At 41.0% G+C, this 14,803-nt stretch overlaps 1 protein-coding gene across 1 annotated transcript in view; it reads left to right on the top strand.

Moving 5' to 3' along the window:
- Window positions 1-14,803, top strand: part of ARIH1 (ariadne RBR E3 ubiquitin protein ligase 1) — a 49,850-nt gene that overhangs the window by 30,570 nt on the left and 4,477 nt on the right. Inside the window, exons 5-13 of the mRNA XM_081887695.1 lie at window positions 861-916; window positions 6,278-6,344; window positions 7,731-7,837; window positions 8,193-8,235; window positions 8,759-8,830; window positions 9,952-10,082; window positions 10,757-10,814; window positions 11,622-11,882; window positions 14,679-14,791. Of these exons, the coding sequence (XP_081743821.1) occupies window positions 861-916; window positions 6,278-6,344; window positions 7,731-7,837; window positions 8,193-8,235; window positions 8,759-8,830; window positions 9,952-10,082; window positions 10,757-10,814; window positions 11,622-11,882; window positions 14,679-14,791 (908 nt within the window). The remainder of the gene's footprint in view (window positions 1-860; window positions 917-6,277; window positions 6,345-7,730; window positions 7,838-8,192; window positions 8,236-8,758; window positions 8,831-9,951; window positions 10,083-10,756; window positions 10,815-11,621; window positions 11,883-14,678; window positions 14,792-14,803) is intronic.

Below are 14,803 nucleotides of genomic sequence, written 5' to 3'. Positions count from 1 at the left end.
AAAACTTTTTTCCATCATGTTTTGATGTCAGAGAAAGAATTGTTTGACCAAGGGTCCACAACTTTGCTCGCCATTTCAAGTGTCTAGGAGGTGTGGCGAGCCTTAGGGTTTGCCCAACCATGAAGCTGGAGGTGGGCTTGCCCCTCTAGTTATATTGTGCTTGGCCAGTTTCTTTCCTGACCCACCTCCCCTGCCCACAGGTTGAGCGGAAGCCTGAGGATTGTAGTGCTTCAGAAGCGCAGTGCTTAAATGACAAACTCCCAACACTCACTCCAGCTCTGTGCTGAAGGGGTGAGAGCTTGCTGGCTTGACTTTCTTCTTTCAAGGCATTCTATTGCATCAGAAGCACCTCGGAGCCCTGGCTCCAGCTGTGAACCGAAGAGGGAAACTGGATCTTGTTATCAAGCTATGCTTCCATGTAGTGCAAATCCAAAAATGATCCTTCACCTGCCTTCCCAGCTCTAAGCTTGGAGCAGGGAATTGTCCCTCACTCTGTGCTGCGTTTTGGAGGTTCAGTGCAAGTTCAGGGATAAGACACCCACCTGCCTTTTCAAATCTCCCCCGTCAAAAACCAGTCTCTTGGCAACCACAAACTTCTGCTTGTCAACGAGAATTTGTGGACTCTTTGTTTAGGTTTTGCCTTGGGAGGGTGTTTAAAACAATCACCTGGGAGGTTTGTTTTATATTACAGCTGATGAGTACAGTTAAACTTAGAGCTTAAGCCCTTGGCTGGCCAACCTCTTGTAACCTGTGTTGTGTTTTAGAAGTGCTGCTGAGTGTACACAGTTCTTAGAGATTCTTCACTGCCATTCAAACTAAATCAGATGTTCTTTCTGACTCCTGTTTCCCCCCCTCACCAGACAATTTCATGCCCTGCTCATGGCTGTGATATCTTGGTTGATGACAATACAGTTATGTAAGTATTATAGTTGATACATGACTTCAGTAATACCTCCCTTCCTGTGTTGAGCGCTAAAACAGATCGGTTAAGGATTGACTGGCCCAAAGCTGTGTTTTATCGAAATATAATGGGTCAGTCTTATATGATCATCCATGGACATCTTTGGATGCCTTGGGAGAAATGAGACTCCTCTGTAGTCTCCATAATGGAAGCCAAAGAATGCTTCTGCTTTGCCATCAACTTCACCTTTTTGCTTGCAGTATGTTTTGCTTGCAGGAGCTTTTTTACAAAGTCATAAAACGACTGTCGCTGAAGTTTTTCATTGGCTGATTTCACAGACTTAAAGCAAGAGACCTCTGAACTGCAGTTAGGTCATCTAATAAATTTATGTTCATGATCTCACAGCCTTACCTTAGATGGTTTAGTCAACCTTGTGTAATCCTTTCCAGGAATAAAATCCCGAGTTTGGCCTTATTCACCCCTCATTCTTTGAAGATTGCTTTTAGTGTTAAATTAGTGTTGTGGTCCTTTTTCTACTGTTTCCATTTTAAGTTGGGACTTGTATAAATATGGAAAGTAGGTATAACTGTACTGATTTCATCATGTGAAGCCCATGTAAAAGGTTCTGTTCGTTTTTATAGAGCCTAAAATAATCTGACTAAAACATTAGTAAACTAGTTTTATCTTGTAATACAACATCAGTTGCAAGGGAGTACTTTTGAGACTGTCCTCAAAAAGCATTAAAAAAAAGGCACATGTTTTTAGGTATCCTACCTTTTCTTCCACATACACCAATTACGTATCATATTTTTAATGAGAACTGTTCAGAGAGGAATACTGTGCCAGCAGTAAATGTCATTATCTGTTAGGTCATTATGTATTGGATCTTTTTCTCTGTCTGACATCCCCATAGTTTTAAATGTTGTGTTCCATTCATTGTCCAAGCATCTCAGAGGTTCACAGGTGGTCTCCAGGTAAGGTACCTGTCAGACCTAGGTTTGTTTTGGTTCACAGAGAATTATACCCCCAATCTCTTGTAGTTGTAATTTGTTTTTATGTTTGTTATTTATTTAAAAGCATTTCTAAATCACTTTTTTTAAAGGAAAGAAAAGCCCTAAGTGTTATACAGAATTACAATATAGAAACAATAAAAACAGAAATTCAGTTAATAGGGTTCAATCTCATAGGTTCAGGCAAAAAACCACATCTTTACAAAACACATTAGAAGCAACTGATGGATGATGCTTCAGGTATGGCACATTTTGACAGAGGGAGATTGCTTTAAAATCTTCAAGGCATCAAATCAGTGCGCTTCTCGTGATGAGAACAATGGAGTTATAGGGTGGTGTTCAGCTTTACTCAGAATAGACTCATTGAAATTAATGATACGACTAAGTTGAATTCATTAATTTCAGTGGTGAAACTTATTTGAATACCATGCATATTCCAAACCATCTGGAAGGCACCAGGTTAGCAAAGGCTGATCTGTACCCTTTAAAAATGTGTGCTTCCCCAAGTACAGGTTGAAACATTTGTTATGCTGCCTAGCAGCCAACACTTTATATCCAGTGCCAGCCAATGAATAAACAAGAGGGTAAACAGCGGACACCATATGCCCCAGGTACATAATGGCCTTCTGCAGCTTTCCTTGGACCCCCCCCCAAAAAAAGAGTTTGTAAGTGACCAGCTATACATTTGTTTTCCTTAGAGTTCACTGATTGAGTCTTTAATATGCTAATGCAAATCCCTAGATTATGGTGCACATCTCTCTATTCATGGCCATCTGTATGAAGGGACGTCGTCTTTCAAAAGTTTCTTGTCCTATATCTTTTTAGACAATTGTTACATATAATTTGATCCAGAAGTGCAAAGTGGAAGAGCATCTAGTCTAGTGTACAAAAGTTGGAAATTAGTATTGTGGGTTTTTGTTTGCCCGTGCTCTGGAATATGCCTTAGCATGTGTGATTTAGCTGGCTTGCCTCCTTGTTCTTCAGACAAGGAGCACAGGGAGAGGAGAGGCAGGAGACAGTAACTCTAAGGTCACCTTAATGCAGTGGTTTTGAAGCTTGAATTTTATGGGGATACCCATGTTTCTTCAGAAACGTATTGGGTGTATCTAATTGAGAAGATGAGTAATGCAGGATAAACTACCCAGAAAGGCTGCTTGCGCACAGTTACCAAAATTCCCCTGCAATGTGGCTGCAGGAAGGGATTTGTGTCTCAGTGTGTGTTTGCTTGCGCGCGCGCTCTCTCTCTCTCTCTCTCTCTCTCTCTCTCTCTCTCTCTCTCTCTCTCTCTCTGTTACACTCAGTTCATATGGGACAGGACTGAGGCTTTGTGCACCTCTGAACATGTCCCCCAAATCCTCTTCAGTTAAGGTGGATTTCTCAACATGGAAAGTATTTCCTGTAGGTAGAAAGCTTGAAATGGGACAACTCTTTACTCAGTAACGAACAGTGTAATATTAAAAGAATGAAAGTATGCTCTTGGTTTGTACACATAAAGCGCCTTCGTGGGCCATGGAAGTGCTAGCTTCTTTAAGCAGCCCATACAAGGCTAGGTAACATAACAATAACACATTGAAGCAGTCCTCATTTTAAAGAGTTTCAATAGAGCTGGCATCTGCAACCCATTAAATGTTACAGAAGTAATGCTTCAGATGAACCTTTTCAGATATATCTGCAAGACTCCTCCCTCTTATCACCAGGCACCAGCCATTATATCAGGCTGCAGCAGAGGAGGGGGTGAAAAGGGATGCCGAGCCACTCTCATTAGTGTAGCTGAGAGACTGGCAACATCTGGTGCCACCTCTGCCTAATCTGTTTCTACTCCAGCTCATCATTAGAAGAACTTGTAATCAAGAACCTGTACATGAATTTGCTTATTTATTCTTCCTTCCCAGTCCATTTGACTTTTATATTATGTCTTTTTAGACTGTAAGCCTGAGGGCAGGGACAATTCCTGTTTGTAGTCATTAGTAAGTTCCTCTGGGACCTTTTTTGGAAGAACAGCAGAATAAACATAAAGTAATACAACAATGCAATAAAATGCTATATTGAGGGTTTCTGGACTTAACTTCTGCAGTGAAGATTAGGGGCCAGGCAGACAAAAAATAATCACCACCATCTTTTGTACCTACCAGATTACTTTTGTGTGTGGACACTTGTAAGTGTGAGGAGGCTTATTAGTATCAGAAATGCTGTTCCTCAACTATAGAACATGATTTTAACTTTGAATAGTTGTCCATTAATGGAAAAGGAATTCTGTTAAATGCATGCCTGCTAGTGTGTTCTAACACACATTTTTAAAAAGTGGATTGCCATCCCTGTGCTTTGAAAAATGTATTGTTTTGGGGTGTGGTTTTTTTTAGTGTTGATACCCTTTGTCAGCTCTGATGTAAGACTAGCTCAGTTTGGCTGTTCCTCTCGCTCAGCTATATTTCATTTACCTAGTGGTGTTGGAATTTTCTTGTTCTTCCCTCACTATACCTTTTCCCCACACTTCTGTGTTGCGTCAAATGGTTAACTTTAAGGCAGGGATTGTCTTTCAGCTGCTTTGCCTTTTGTTGAACGCTAGCAGGAGGCAGCATGTGACACAAGTGTTCCAAGGTTTGCACAAGCACCCTGTTATCTTCTGGGCTACGTTTAAAGTGCTAGTTATTGTTTATATAGCAATTGTGCAGCTTGGCCCCCAGTCTATCTTCTTAAGTTCCTGTGCTCATATGAAACCCAGCATGCTTTTTTCAGTGTCTTCCCAGGAGGCCCAGACTGCCTTCAATATCCGCCTGTTAGGTTAGTTGGGACCAAAATGTAGGTTTTTTGTGGTGGCACCCCGACTTGTGATCCCTTCCATAACTCATAGAACTGTAGAGTTGAAAGGGACCCTCAGGGTCATCTAGTCCAAACCCTTGCAATGCAGATCTCAACACACCGTCTCCCATCTAATTTGAAACCATAAAAGACCCTGCTTAGCTTTGCAAATGCGTTAGCGGTTTTATTGCCATGCCACTAGCTAGGTATTGTCATGCATGTAAATGCCTTAGAGGTTTTATTTACAATTAAGTGGTATGCAAAGTCTGTTAAATAAATAAATAAGGCTTAGCCTGACAACTAAAAATGTTTATTTGGCTGATACCTAGGACTTAACCCAGGACAACATAAAAAACACTAAGTATACATCTTTCAGAACCACCAGGGGCTTCAGTATGGCATGTGCAGGGAAGACCTGCTGCAGGCAGAAATAGCATGTATATTTCCATGTACTTGTCCTTTAAAGCAACAAAAGTATTGTAGGCCATATGCCACAAGATGCCCATTTGCAAAGCTGCTTGAGTTAATCTCCACAGTAAAAATTTTACTTGGTTGATGGAATAAATAGTGCAGATATTGGGAGCTCTGCTTGATCAGACCAAAAATCCAAATAGTTTAGCATTTTGCTGGAACCCCAGAAAGAGGAAATAAAGCTGATGGTCTTCTCCCAAAGTTGCTCCTAGAGGTTGCATATAGTCATTAGTCAGGAGTTTAAACATTAATGTTGGACAACCTTTACATTCCTTCAAGGAAACCCCTTTGTCATAGGCTTCTACTTTCAGATAGAAGTTTTTTTGTCTAGTATACTTGTTTTAGAGCAGAATTATCTAAATAAAGCTGCAAAGCATATGTTAAACATCACTGACGGAGACTGTCACTAAATACTAAACTAAAGTTTGATCTTTGTTATGGCTCTTCATTTATCACACGGTGTACTACTTTGGATTATTGCCTTCAATAATGCATGAAACCTACATTAAAACATTATTGTTTTGAAGTATATGGTTATTTACAAAAAAGCCTCTTAAATATTTGATTGGTGTCACCAGAAATCTACAGGTGTCTGTTTTAACTTTTGATGATAGGTTCTGTATGGTATGCATGTTGCACTAGTTAGCGTCCGTTTTTCATTTTGCTTATGACTTTGCAAGTACAGTGTTGTACGTCCATTCACTAATTTACATTGGGATGGAAATCAAGATTAAACATTGCCTTTGTGTTCTGGGCTCTGTGAAGGAAATGGTTGCAGGCATGCCAACAACTGAGTAGAAATATGCAAAACATCTGGGGAACAAGAGAGCGAATAAAATCTGGTCACAAAACAGTGGTGGGTTTTTTTTAAAAAAGCAGGGCATTAATTCTGCTTTTAAAATGTGTGTTTGCCAAGTAAAAATATAGCATGCCTTAAAATTGTGGGGGTAGGGGTTGGGGAATTACGCAATCTGCGAAAATTATTCTCCTTGCTCACGGCTTCTGCCAAGCAATAAAGCTGATGTAGCAAACAATTTCTGGACTGCCAAAAAATGAATGTTCTCAATGAAATGTTTTTTCTCCCTTCTCTTCTTAGGCGCCTCATCACAGATTCAAAGGTTAAATTAAAGTACCAGCATTTAATAACTAATAGTTTTGTAGAGGTGAGTGTTATGTTTCAAACTATGCTGAAGAGACAGGCTGTGATTTGAGGGCTTTCGCCCATCTCTTTCTTGTCTTACACAGCAGGCATCTACATGTAGTTTTCATGGTGGGGGTGGGGGTCAGATTTTGTTCAGTTGTTGGCAGAGGTTGCTTCCCCCACCCCAGTTAACAGGGTTGATCTTACATAGGCTCATACTGATAGTGTTAAGCTTTTTGTTAATAGGTGGCATGATTTTAGCTAGAATGCCGCTTTAAATACGAAAATACTTTAAGCTGGAACGTTGCTTTATAGCACAGCATTCTGCAGCAGAAATTTGAAATCCCAGTGCCTAATGTAATGGCTATAGACAGCTGTTCAGGAGATTAGAGAAGGTAATAGTTGTTAAAGGCACATTGCTGATTATGTGCCAGGTATTTCAAGCACTCGATTTATAGTCCTTTGAGAACAACTAGGCACAAACTTTTTGTGTCTTCATCAGAACCTAGAGCAGGTACTTCTGAACTGAATCCAGTATTGCTGTGGGGTGCTACTTAAGCAGATGTGTTACAACTTTATAATTGGCGAACCTTTGAGGAAACTCAAAAACAGCCTCGCTTGTTGTCCCCTCATTTGTAATAAAAGGATTTTTGAATTCAATTTGTGGAATGCCGGTGAAGCCTAAGCTGAAGAGGACTGAAGAATCACAATAAACCACATGTGACCCTCAATTCAATCTTTGTTAATGTGCCTGCACTGGTGTGACACTAAGCCACAAAAGTGCCAGGTTCTCCTGAGCAGACGACACATGGGAGCGACCCATATGGGAACATCACGGACCTTTGGCCCCCTAAAAATTAAACCACTTAACATGAAAGATGAGACACTTCTAAAACTACCTTGTCAAGCTACCTTGCTTATTTTTGAGCTGAAATTCAGATTCTTAAAGCTTTGCCAAAGGGAACAAGATACTTTAGGATGGATGGGTGGCTGTCTTTTAGGCATAGATTATGACCTTTAGAGTATCTTAATTTGCTTTTGTCATCAGAATAGATTTTCTTATAGGTTGCATTTGTAGTCTTGGTGACATTGGGAAGGTTGGTGGGGGACTACTAAATTGATTATCTGGAGTTGGTTCTATTTAGAAGGTTATCCTGGGTAACATTGGGGCCCTCCATTTCATTTTATAACTGATTCTGTGAAATTGGCTTGGCATTTTCTGCTTGGCTGTTGGTGTGGAGGGACAAGGTCTATACCAAAATGAGAATTGTGGCATTTTCCTGTGAAGATGAAACAAAGCTTTGGCTAAAAGGAGACTTCTGGGGAAATGGAAGGGAAATACCACACTTTGATATCTTTAATTCTGGTCAATTTCCAAGTAAGATCTGGTAGCTTTTTATTTTTGCAGTGCAATCGGCTGTTAAAATGGTGTCCTGCTCCAGATTGCCACCATGTTGTTAAAGTTCAGTATCCTGATGCTAAGCCTGTTCGCTGTAAATGTGGCCGTCAGTTTTGGTAAGCAAACATTTCTTGTGTTGGGTTGTAATGATTTTGGATTACTTACCACTAAGCAGAAGGTGGTTCCTGTTTCTCTTGAAATGACAAGTTCCCTTGGTAAGCCGATCCGTGCTGACTACCAGCAAGCCAAACACTGCCCGTTTGGGATCTGATAAACTTGAGAGTTTTTGCTTCTTGTCTGGGATTGAAAAATTGAGGTTCTCAGGTACCCGTCAAGCCACATTACCTTGCTGGTATAATGGTTGGCTTAGGAGGTAACAGTTACAGTTGCTTGAATTAGAGCAAGCCTCTAAATTTTCATGTTGCATAACCATAGACTGTGTAATATGTATAAATCTTTTTATTTTTACAGCTTTAACTGTGGTGAAAACTGGCATGATCCTGTTAAATGCAAGGTGAGTGTCTATGGCAGAGTGCTGGAAAAGTAAACTAGCCTTTCTGCTTAAATATCACAGTTGTAGTGTTGTAATATACTTTGATGATACTTACCAAGCTATTCAGACATCTTTGCCATGGTTACCTGTTTAGTTTCCCTTAAGTTGTGTGTAATTCACCCTGAACTATTTGACTCTGGGTAACACGTGTATGAAAGAATAGTCCATCTTGACTGTAACAACAAAATAAGCACTCCTCCCCTTAGTTCAGATCTTTATTTCCACCTAGAGGGTATTTGACACAAACATGAAGAAAATCATAGTTGTAAGAGATATCCACGATACATAATTATTCGAAGGTTTATTTTGGAATCCTGATGTGTTATCTTGGAGCGTTGGATCTGAATGGGCAAGTCTTGCTTAACAGGATATGATGTCCAGTTCAGAGGAGCCTGTGAGCCATGAGGTGCAGATGCACATTTCTCTGTGGCCTTTTTCACTTCTTCTCTTGTTTTACAATTCTTTTTTTTCTCTCCCCTGACAGTGGTTAAAGAAATGGATTAAGAAGTGTGATGATGACAGTGAAACTTCAAACTGGATTGCAGCAAACACAAAGGTTTGGTAGCATCACATTTCTCTTTAAAACATGCCATATAAGCTGCACCTTTAAAATTCGGAGGCTTGGGAGCCGCGGATGGGCTGCGCACCTTTGCCCTGTGCTCCGGGGGGGGGGGGGCGGGCTTTGCCAGTGAATATAAGCTGCACTTTAACTTTTCACAATTGGAATTTGGGCCAATATGTTAGATGCTCAAAATTTCACATTTGCAGAGCTGCTTTTCCCTTACAAAAACATAACTGTCAAATCCTGAACTTCCATTGTGAGTAGTGAGGGGTAAATCCTCCATGTAAATAATGGGCTGTGTTTTCCTACTGCCCCCCCACCCCGTTCAAAGTTCACAGTGAAGCCAAACATTACCACCAAAAGGTACAACAGGCTTCTGTCTAGCTCTGCTTAAAATGAGGCTTTTAGAGGTAAATTCAAGGGAGGTGCCAAACTGGCAAACATCTCAATACTTTATAGATTGAGAAGTACTTACATGTGGTTTGCTGAGTATAGGAATACAGAAAATTGCTTTAGGCCAAATCAGACCATTGGTCCTACCTAGCTCAGTATTGCCTATGGAGACTGACTGTGGCTGTCCAGGATTTCGGAGTTTGGCCATTCCCGGCCTTTATGTGGCGATGTGAAGGGTTAGACCTATTACCTTTGGTTTGCAAAACATGTGCTATTTCACTTCACAACGATCCATCCACATTCAGTGCATGTGGAACCCAGTCTCACTGGACTTAAATCAGTAGATCTAGAATGTGTTTAATATCAAGTGTCAAAGCTGAGCGTCACACACACACACACACACACACACACACACACACACGAAAATGTCCCATTACTTGCAAGTGGCTTCCTATCTAAGCTATCCCATGAACTGGAAGAAGTGCAACTTTTCCTGGCATTGATCTGTTATTTTGTGCTATTATATTGCTATAAGACTACCTTTTCACTACATTGCTAAGGCAGCAATGGGAAGCCAGCTGACAGCTCAATGTGTAACCAGAAGAGCCACTATTGCAAATTCTTTGTAACATCACAAAGCACTGTCTGCATCCCTCCCCATTTTTTTAAGTTGGAAGACACCCACTTTTATTTCTTTCCACCACTCTTCATACCCGTCACAGGAATGCCCTAAATGCCATGTGACCATAGAAAAGGATGGAGGCTGCAATCACATGGTCTGTCGGAACCAGAATTGTAAAGCAGAGTTCTGCTGGGTGTGTCTTGGCCCCTGGGAACCTCATGGGTCCGCCTGGTAAGTTTAAATGAATTCCTCCCAGGCTTTCTTTATGTGTCTAATTGTACTGCCATGTTTTGTTTCTGTACCCTGCAAAAATAATTTCTGTGGGAGAAAAACACAGAGCAGTAGCTGGTGCATATGACTATACCTCTTAGGGTGAGAAAGGTCTGGGCTGTTTCTTGTTGAGCCTCTGCTCAAGGTGTCAGAGGGGCTTATTATGTTTACAGTTAACATATTTTTCGCTCTATTGGACGCAGTTTTTCCCCTCCAAAAATTGAGGGGAAATGTGTGTGCGTCCTATGGAGCGAATGCAGGCTTGTGCCAGGGAGAGGCTGCACGGGGCTATGGCTTCTTTAGCCCTGCGCAGCCTCTCCCAGGAGGTAGAGGCTGCATGGGGCTAAAGAGGAAGCCAAAACAGTGAGCGGGATCCATCCCGCTCGCTGCCTTGGCTTGTTCCATAGCTGTGCGCAACCCCTCTGGCAGGGAGAGGTTGTGTGCAGCCTGTACACTGCTCTTTGGGACTGGGGGGGATATTTTTTTTCTTGATTTCCCTCCCTAAAAACTGGGTGTGCCCTATGGTCCGGTGCGTCCTATGGTACAAAAAATACGGTATGTACTGACCAAAGAATACTTGGAGCCTCAGAGCAGCAAAAACAAAAGATACTATGCTCATAAAAATCTTTTTTCAGGTACAACTGTAATCGCTATAATGAGGATGATGCAAAGGCAGCAAGAGATGCCCAAGAGGTGAGTCCATAACTCTTGGTGACTAATATTATCAGCTTCAGTAAGATGGTTTGGCCTAGCTTTTCACTGTGCTTGCATTTCCCAATTGAGCACTGCTAGCTTTCAAGCTGAACTCCACAAAACTGTTAGACTTTGACACAAGAGGCTCACCCATTTTGTTACTGCTCCCTGATGTTGTCCTGACCAACTTGTAAAACAATCCATCTTGAGCACTGGAAGCAGTAATCTGAGTATGAATATGCCCAACCCCATATGCTACCAGCCAAACCCTTCTTGGGCAGTTGCTTATTGATGAAAGAGGTTTTCTACCAGATTAATTTCTGTATGGATATCATTTCTATCTAGGCAGTTTATTTCACCATGTTGCACTTGGGCAGTTTTGCCACAGAACCCACTGCCAATAAGACCTTTCTGCTATGTATTTATATGGAAAAATAAAAATGTTTGTTCATTACATGACTGGGTATATGCATTTTATCAGGTCCACAAATGTGGCAAGTAGAGAATTGCAACAAAATGAAGTTGATCCTAAGTCCCTGTTCAGGGCTCCATGATCCTGTAGCACTGTTTGGGGATTGCAAGGGACTCTTTGTTTTCTTTTCCACCTGCTTAAAACTCTCTCTTCTGTGTCACATAGTGCCAACAAGATCAGACTCAAAGCAAAAGGAGTACTGTGGGACTTTGAAATAAGAACATTGCCCTGTTGCGGCCACATTTGCCAAGGCCCCTCATTTATGGGGCAAGTCAATCTGCTATTACTCTGTTTTAACTATTGATTTTCTTTTTCCCTAATGGGAATTAACACAGCGATCCAGAGCAGCCCTGCAGAGGTACCTCTTCTACTGCAACCGTTACATGAACCATATGCAGAGCCTGCGCTTTGAGCACAAACTCTATGCCCAAGTCAAGCAGAAAATGGAGGAGATGCAGCAGCACAACATGTCATGGATCGAGGTCCAGTTCCTGAAGAAAGCAGTCGATGTCCTCTGCCAGTGTCGTGCCACACTCATGTACACATACGTCTTTGCCTTCTACCTCAAAAAGAATAATCAGTCCATTATCTTTGAGGTAAGGAGAGTTTACCAGACATTTTTTAACCCAGCTGTTGGGTCCTAGCATAGCGTAAGAGTCCTGAAGGATCAGATCAAGGCTTATTTAGTCCAGTATTCTGTTCCCATAGTGGCAAACCAGATGTCTAAGGAAATCCCACACATAGAAAATGAGCTCAATAGTCCTCTTCCAGTCCTTTTTCTTAGTAACCAGCAATCCAGAGCCTTATTGCCTCAGATCCTGAAGCTGGTTATAGTAGCTGTTGATGAGTAGCTCGGGTGTAGAATTACGGTCCATTGGATAAGTGACTTCTGCAGCCCCTAAATTGGACTTTCTGTAACAACTGTGATTTTTTTTTCCCAGCGGTTTTGTTCTGAAGGCCTTTTCTGTGATGGCTCCAGAGTTGTGTAGTCCTGTCCGCCACGAACTCTGTATGTGTTCCTTAGTTAAACAAAAACAATTTCATGCAAGTGCCTGGGGTGATTGGCAATATAGGCTTATTAACTTTGTTGATTATTTGCCACATCCCACTTTTCAGCAAAAGCATCTGCACGTGATTTACAACTTAATACAATGGCTCACTTCTTTGCAAACTTAAGATGGGGGTGGGCATACAGGATGCAAAACAGTGGGTCAGGTGTTAACGTACATACATACATACAGGCATAATTTTATTTGTACGCTGCCTTTCCACAGATCAGACCCTGCTCAAGGCTGCTGACAACAGGAAAAAATACATAACTAAAAATTAAAAGGAGCCATAAACAATAAATAAAACATTAAAAATGCACAACCAAACTGAACAATTTTCACATTAATTGTAAGATTTAAAATAAATATACAAAAAACAAACACCCCCCCCCCACATACACATCAGCAACAGGGGAAAAAATTCACAGCAAAACCCCACAAACAGTTCTCCAGCCAAGAGTCCCTTCAGCAGCCTCAACTTTTTTTAGCTGGAGTCAGTCTGGGCCCCACCCTCCCAGGCCAGGTGAGAAAGGCCTGCAAGGCAGGCAGCAGGTCCTCCAGGACTCCTTGACAATCTGCAGATCACCAGCATTCTACTGATAGAACCTGATTTGTCTGCTTTCTGGTCTGCCCTGACTAGAGACATGATTAGGAAAGAATGGTGGAAGAAGTAAATGCAAATTCAGCTCTCACAAAACTTGTGTAATGAAATTATATAATGACCAGGTGGAGGGTCACTGCAGGAGGCAGTTCAGAGAGGGGAGGAACACAAAAAGACAGCTGTTTCTAGTTTGTTCTTTGTTTTTATGCACTTTAATTTCACATTGTCTTAAGCCACCTTGCAAAGTGTCCTGTTGAAGAATTCCCATAACTATTCAAAAGTCAGAAGTTGTGGAGTTTCTTCAGAATGGTGGGAATCAAAGTTTGTTTTAGAGGTACATAACTTGTCTGTAGAGTCTCCTTGCCTTTTGAATGCCTTCTCTAGGTAGGCCTGCTTGGTACCCTCATTACTATCATTTAGGAACTAAGCAAAGTGACAGCAACGAAAAACAACTACCAGATTTAGCTCTTTTGTTAACTTGTAGCAGTTTTGATTTTTACTTTCTACTCTGATAAACTTGCTGTTTTAGTTGGCGTCTCTACAGCTTATTTTCTTTTTTATTGTATTTTAATACCTTATTACTTTGTTAGGCACTCTAACAATATAAATTTATGTTGACATATTGAGTCAACACGAGATCCCATTGTATTCCAGCATAAACAAAAAGTTGCTTCTTGATCTTAGGAACCATTGTGCAAAATTTGTTCACAGTATCTTAAGAGGTGTCCAAATGCATAGCGAACTGACAAACCACTTTCCAAACACATGCAAATAAATAAATTTCAACTTGCTGTATTACCAAAAGTGCAGTATTGGTACGTTTTGGAGTTATAAAATGAAGTGTAAGCAAATCCACAATTTAACAAGTAAAAATTGCGTCTCATTCCTTCAGCCTTGCCACAAAGGCAATCTTTAATATTAGATTTCATTTCCTGTGGGATATCAGAACAGGAACAGCCAAAAATGTAAACAGTGTTGTCCTTGCTACTTCACCAATTAACAAGTGTAGGGGTGGGGCCCACTTCTAGGAAACTTAACAAATGCCACAAATGGTGAGTGGAGTCAGAGACAAATGTGTGTGGAGTAACTAATATAAATTTTACCTTATTACAGTGTTAGTTTTTACACACCCACCCACCCAATATGCCTCCATCCATATGAGCGAGAGGCATTATCAGACACATTTTAGTCAGGCGAAAACACTCAGTGATGCTGTAAAGCAAGATCAGTGAGAGGCATGAGCTGGTGATAATTTTGAGAGCCAGATAGAAAGGCCTGGTTGGTAAATAGTTTTTTTCCTAGCTTATAAAATGCAAAATAATTAACTGCTGGAGCCAATTATAATATAGCTTCCACCTGACTTCCAAGACAGGAGCAGTGAATTGGTCACATAGATAAATGCCCTTAAGAATTGTGATTTCTTAATGGGAAAGAGTAATGGCTGTTGGTCAGAAGTCATGATTGCCCAGAATAACATATACTTGGTTTGCAGCCACAAGATGGTTTTGTCTGCCAGTAGTGCTATAGAGGGTGATAGTAGGTTTTCCAATACGTTAGTGTGTTTTCCTGCCTGCTATTCATACAACCAAATGAGAGAACCCCTGTAAGACAAGAAAAATACTCAAAGTAGGCTTCAATGAGTATTTGCTAGCAAAAGGGATAAATTCCATTCATGTGGTGATTCTCAAATCAAGGAACTGCTTATGTTTATTAAAAGTGTGCCTTGTATTTTGCCTGCCTAGAATAATCAAGCAGATTTGGAAAATGCTACCGAGGTCCTTTCTGGGTATCTGGAGCGAGATATATCTCAAGATTCACTGCAAGACATAAAGCAGAAAGTGCAAGATAAGTACAGGTATGTTCCTTG

The sequence above is a fragment of the Podarcis melisellensis genome (assembly GCF_964234715.1).
Source record: "Podarcis melisellensis genome assembly, chromosome: 14".
NCBI classification, from domain to species: domain Eukaryota; kingdom Metazoa; phylum Chordata; class Lepidosauria; order Squamata; family Lacertidae; genus Podarcis; species Podarcis melisellensis.
Note: the sequence above shows the minus strand (reverse complement) of the source record. Positions and strands in the feature narration are given on the sequence as shown.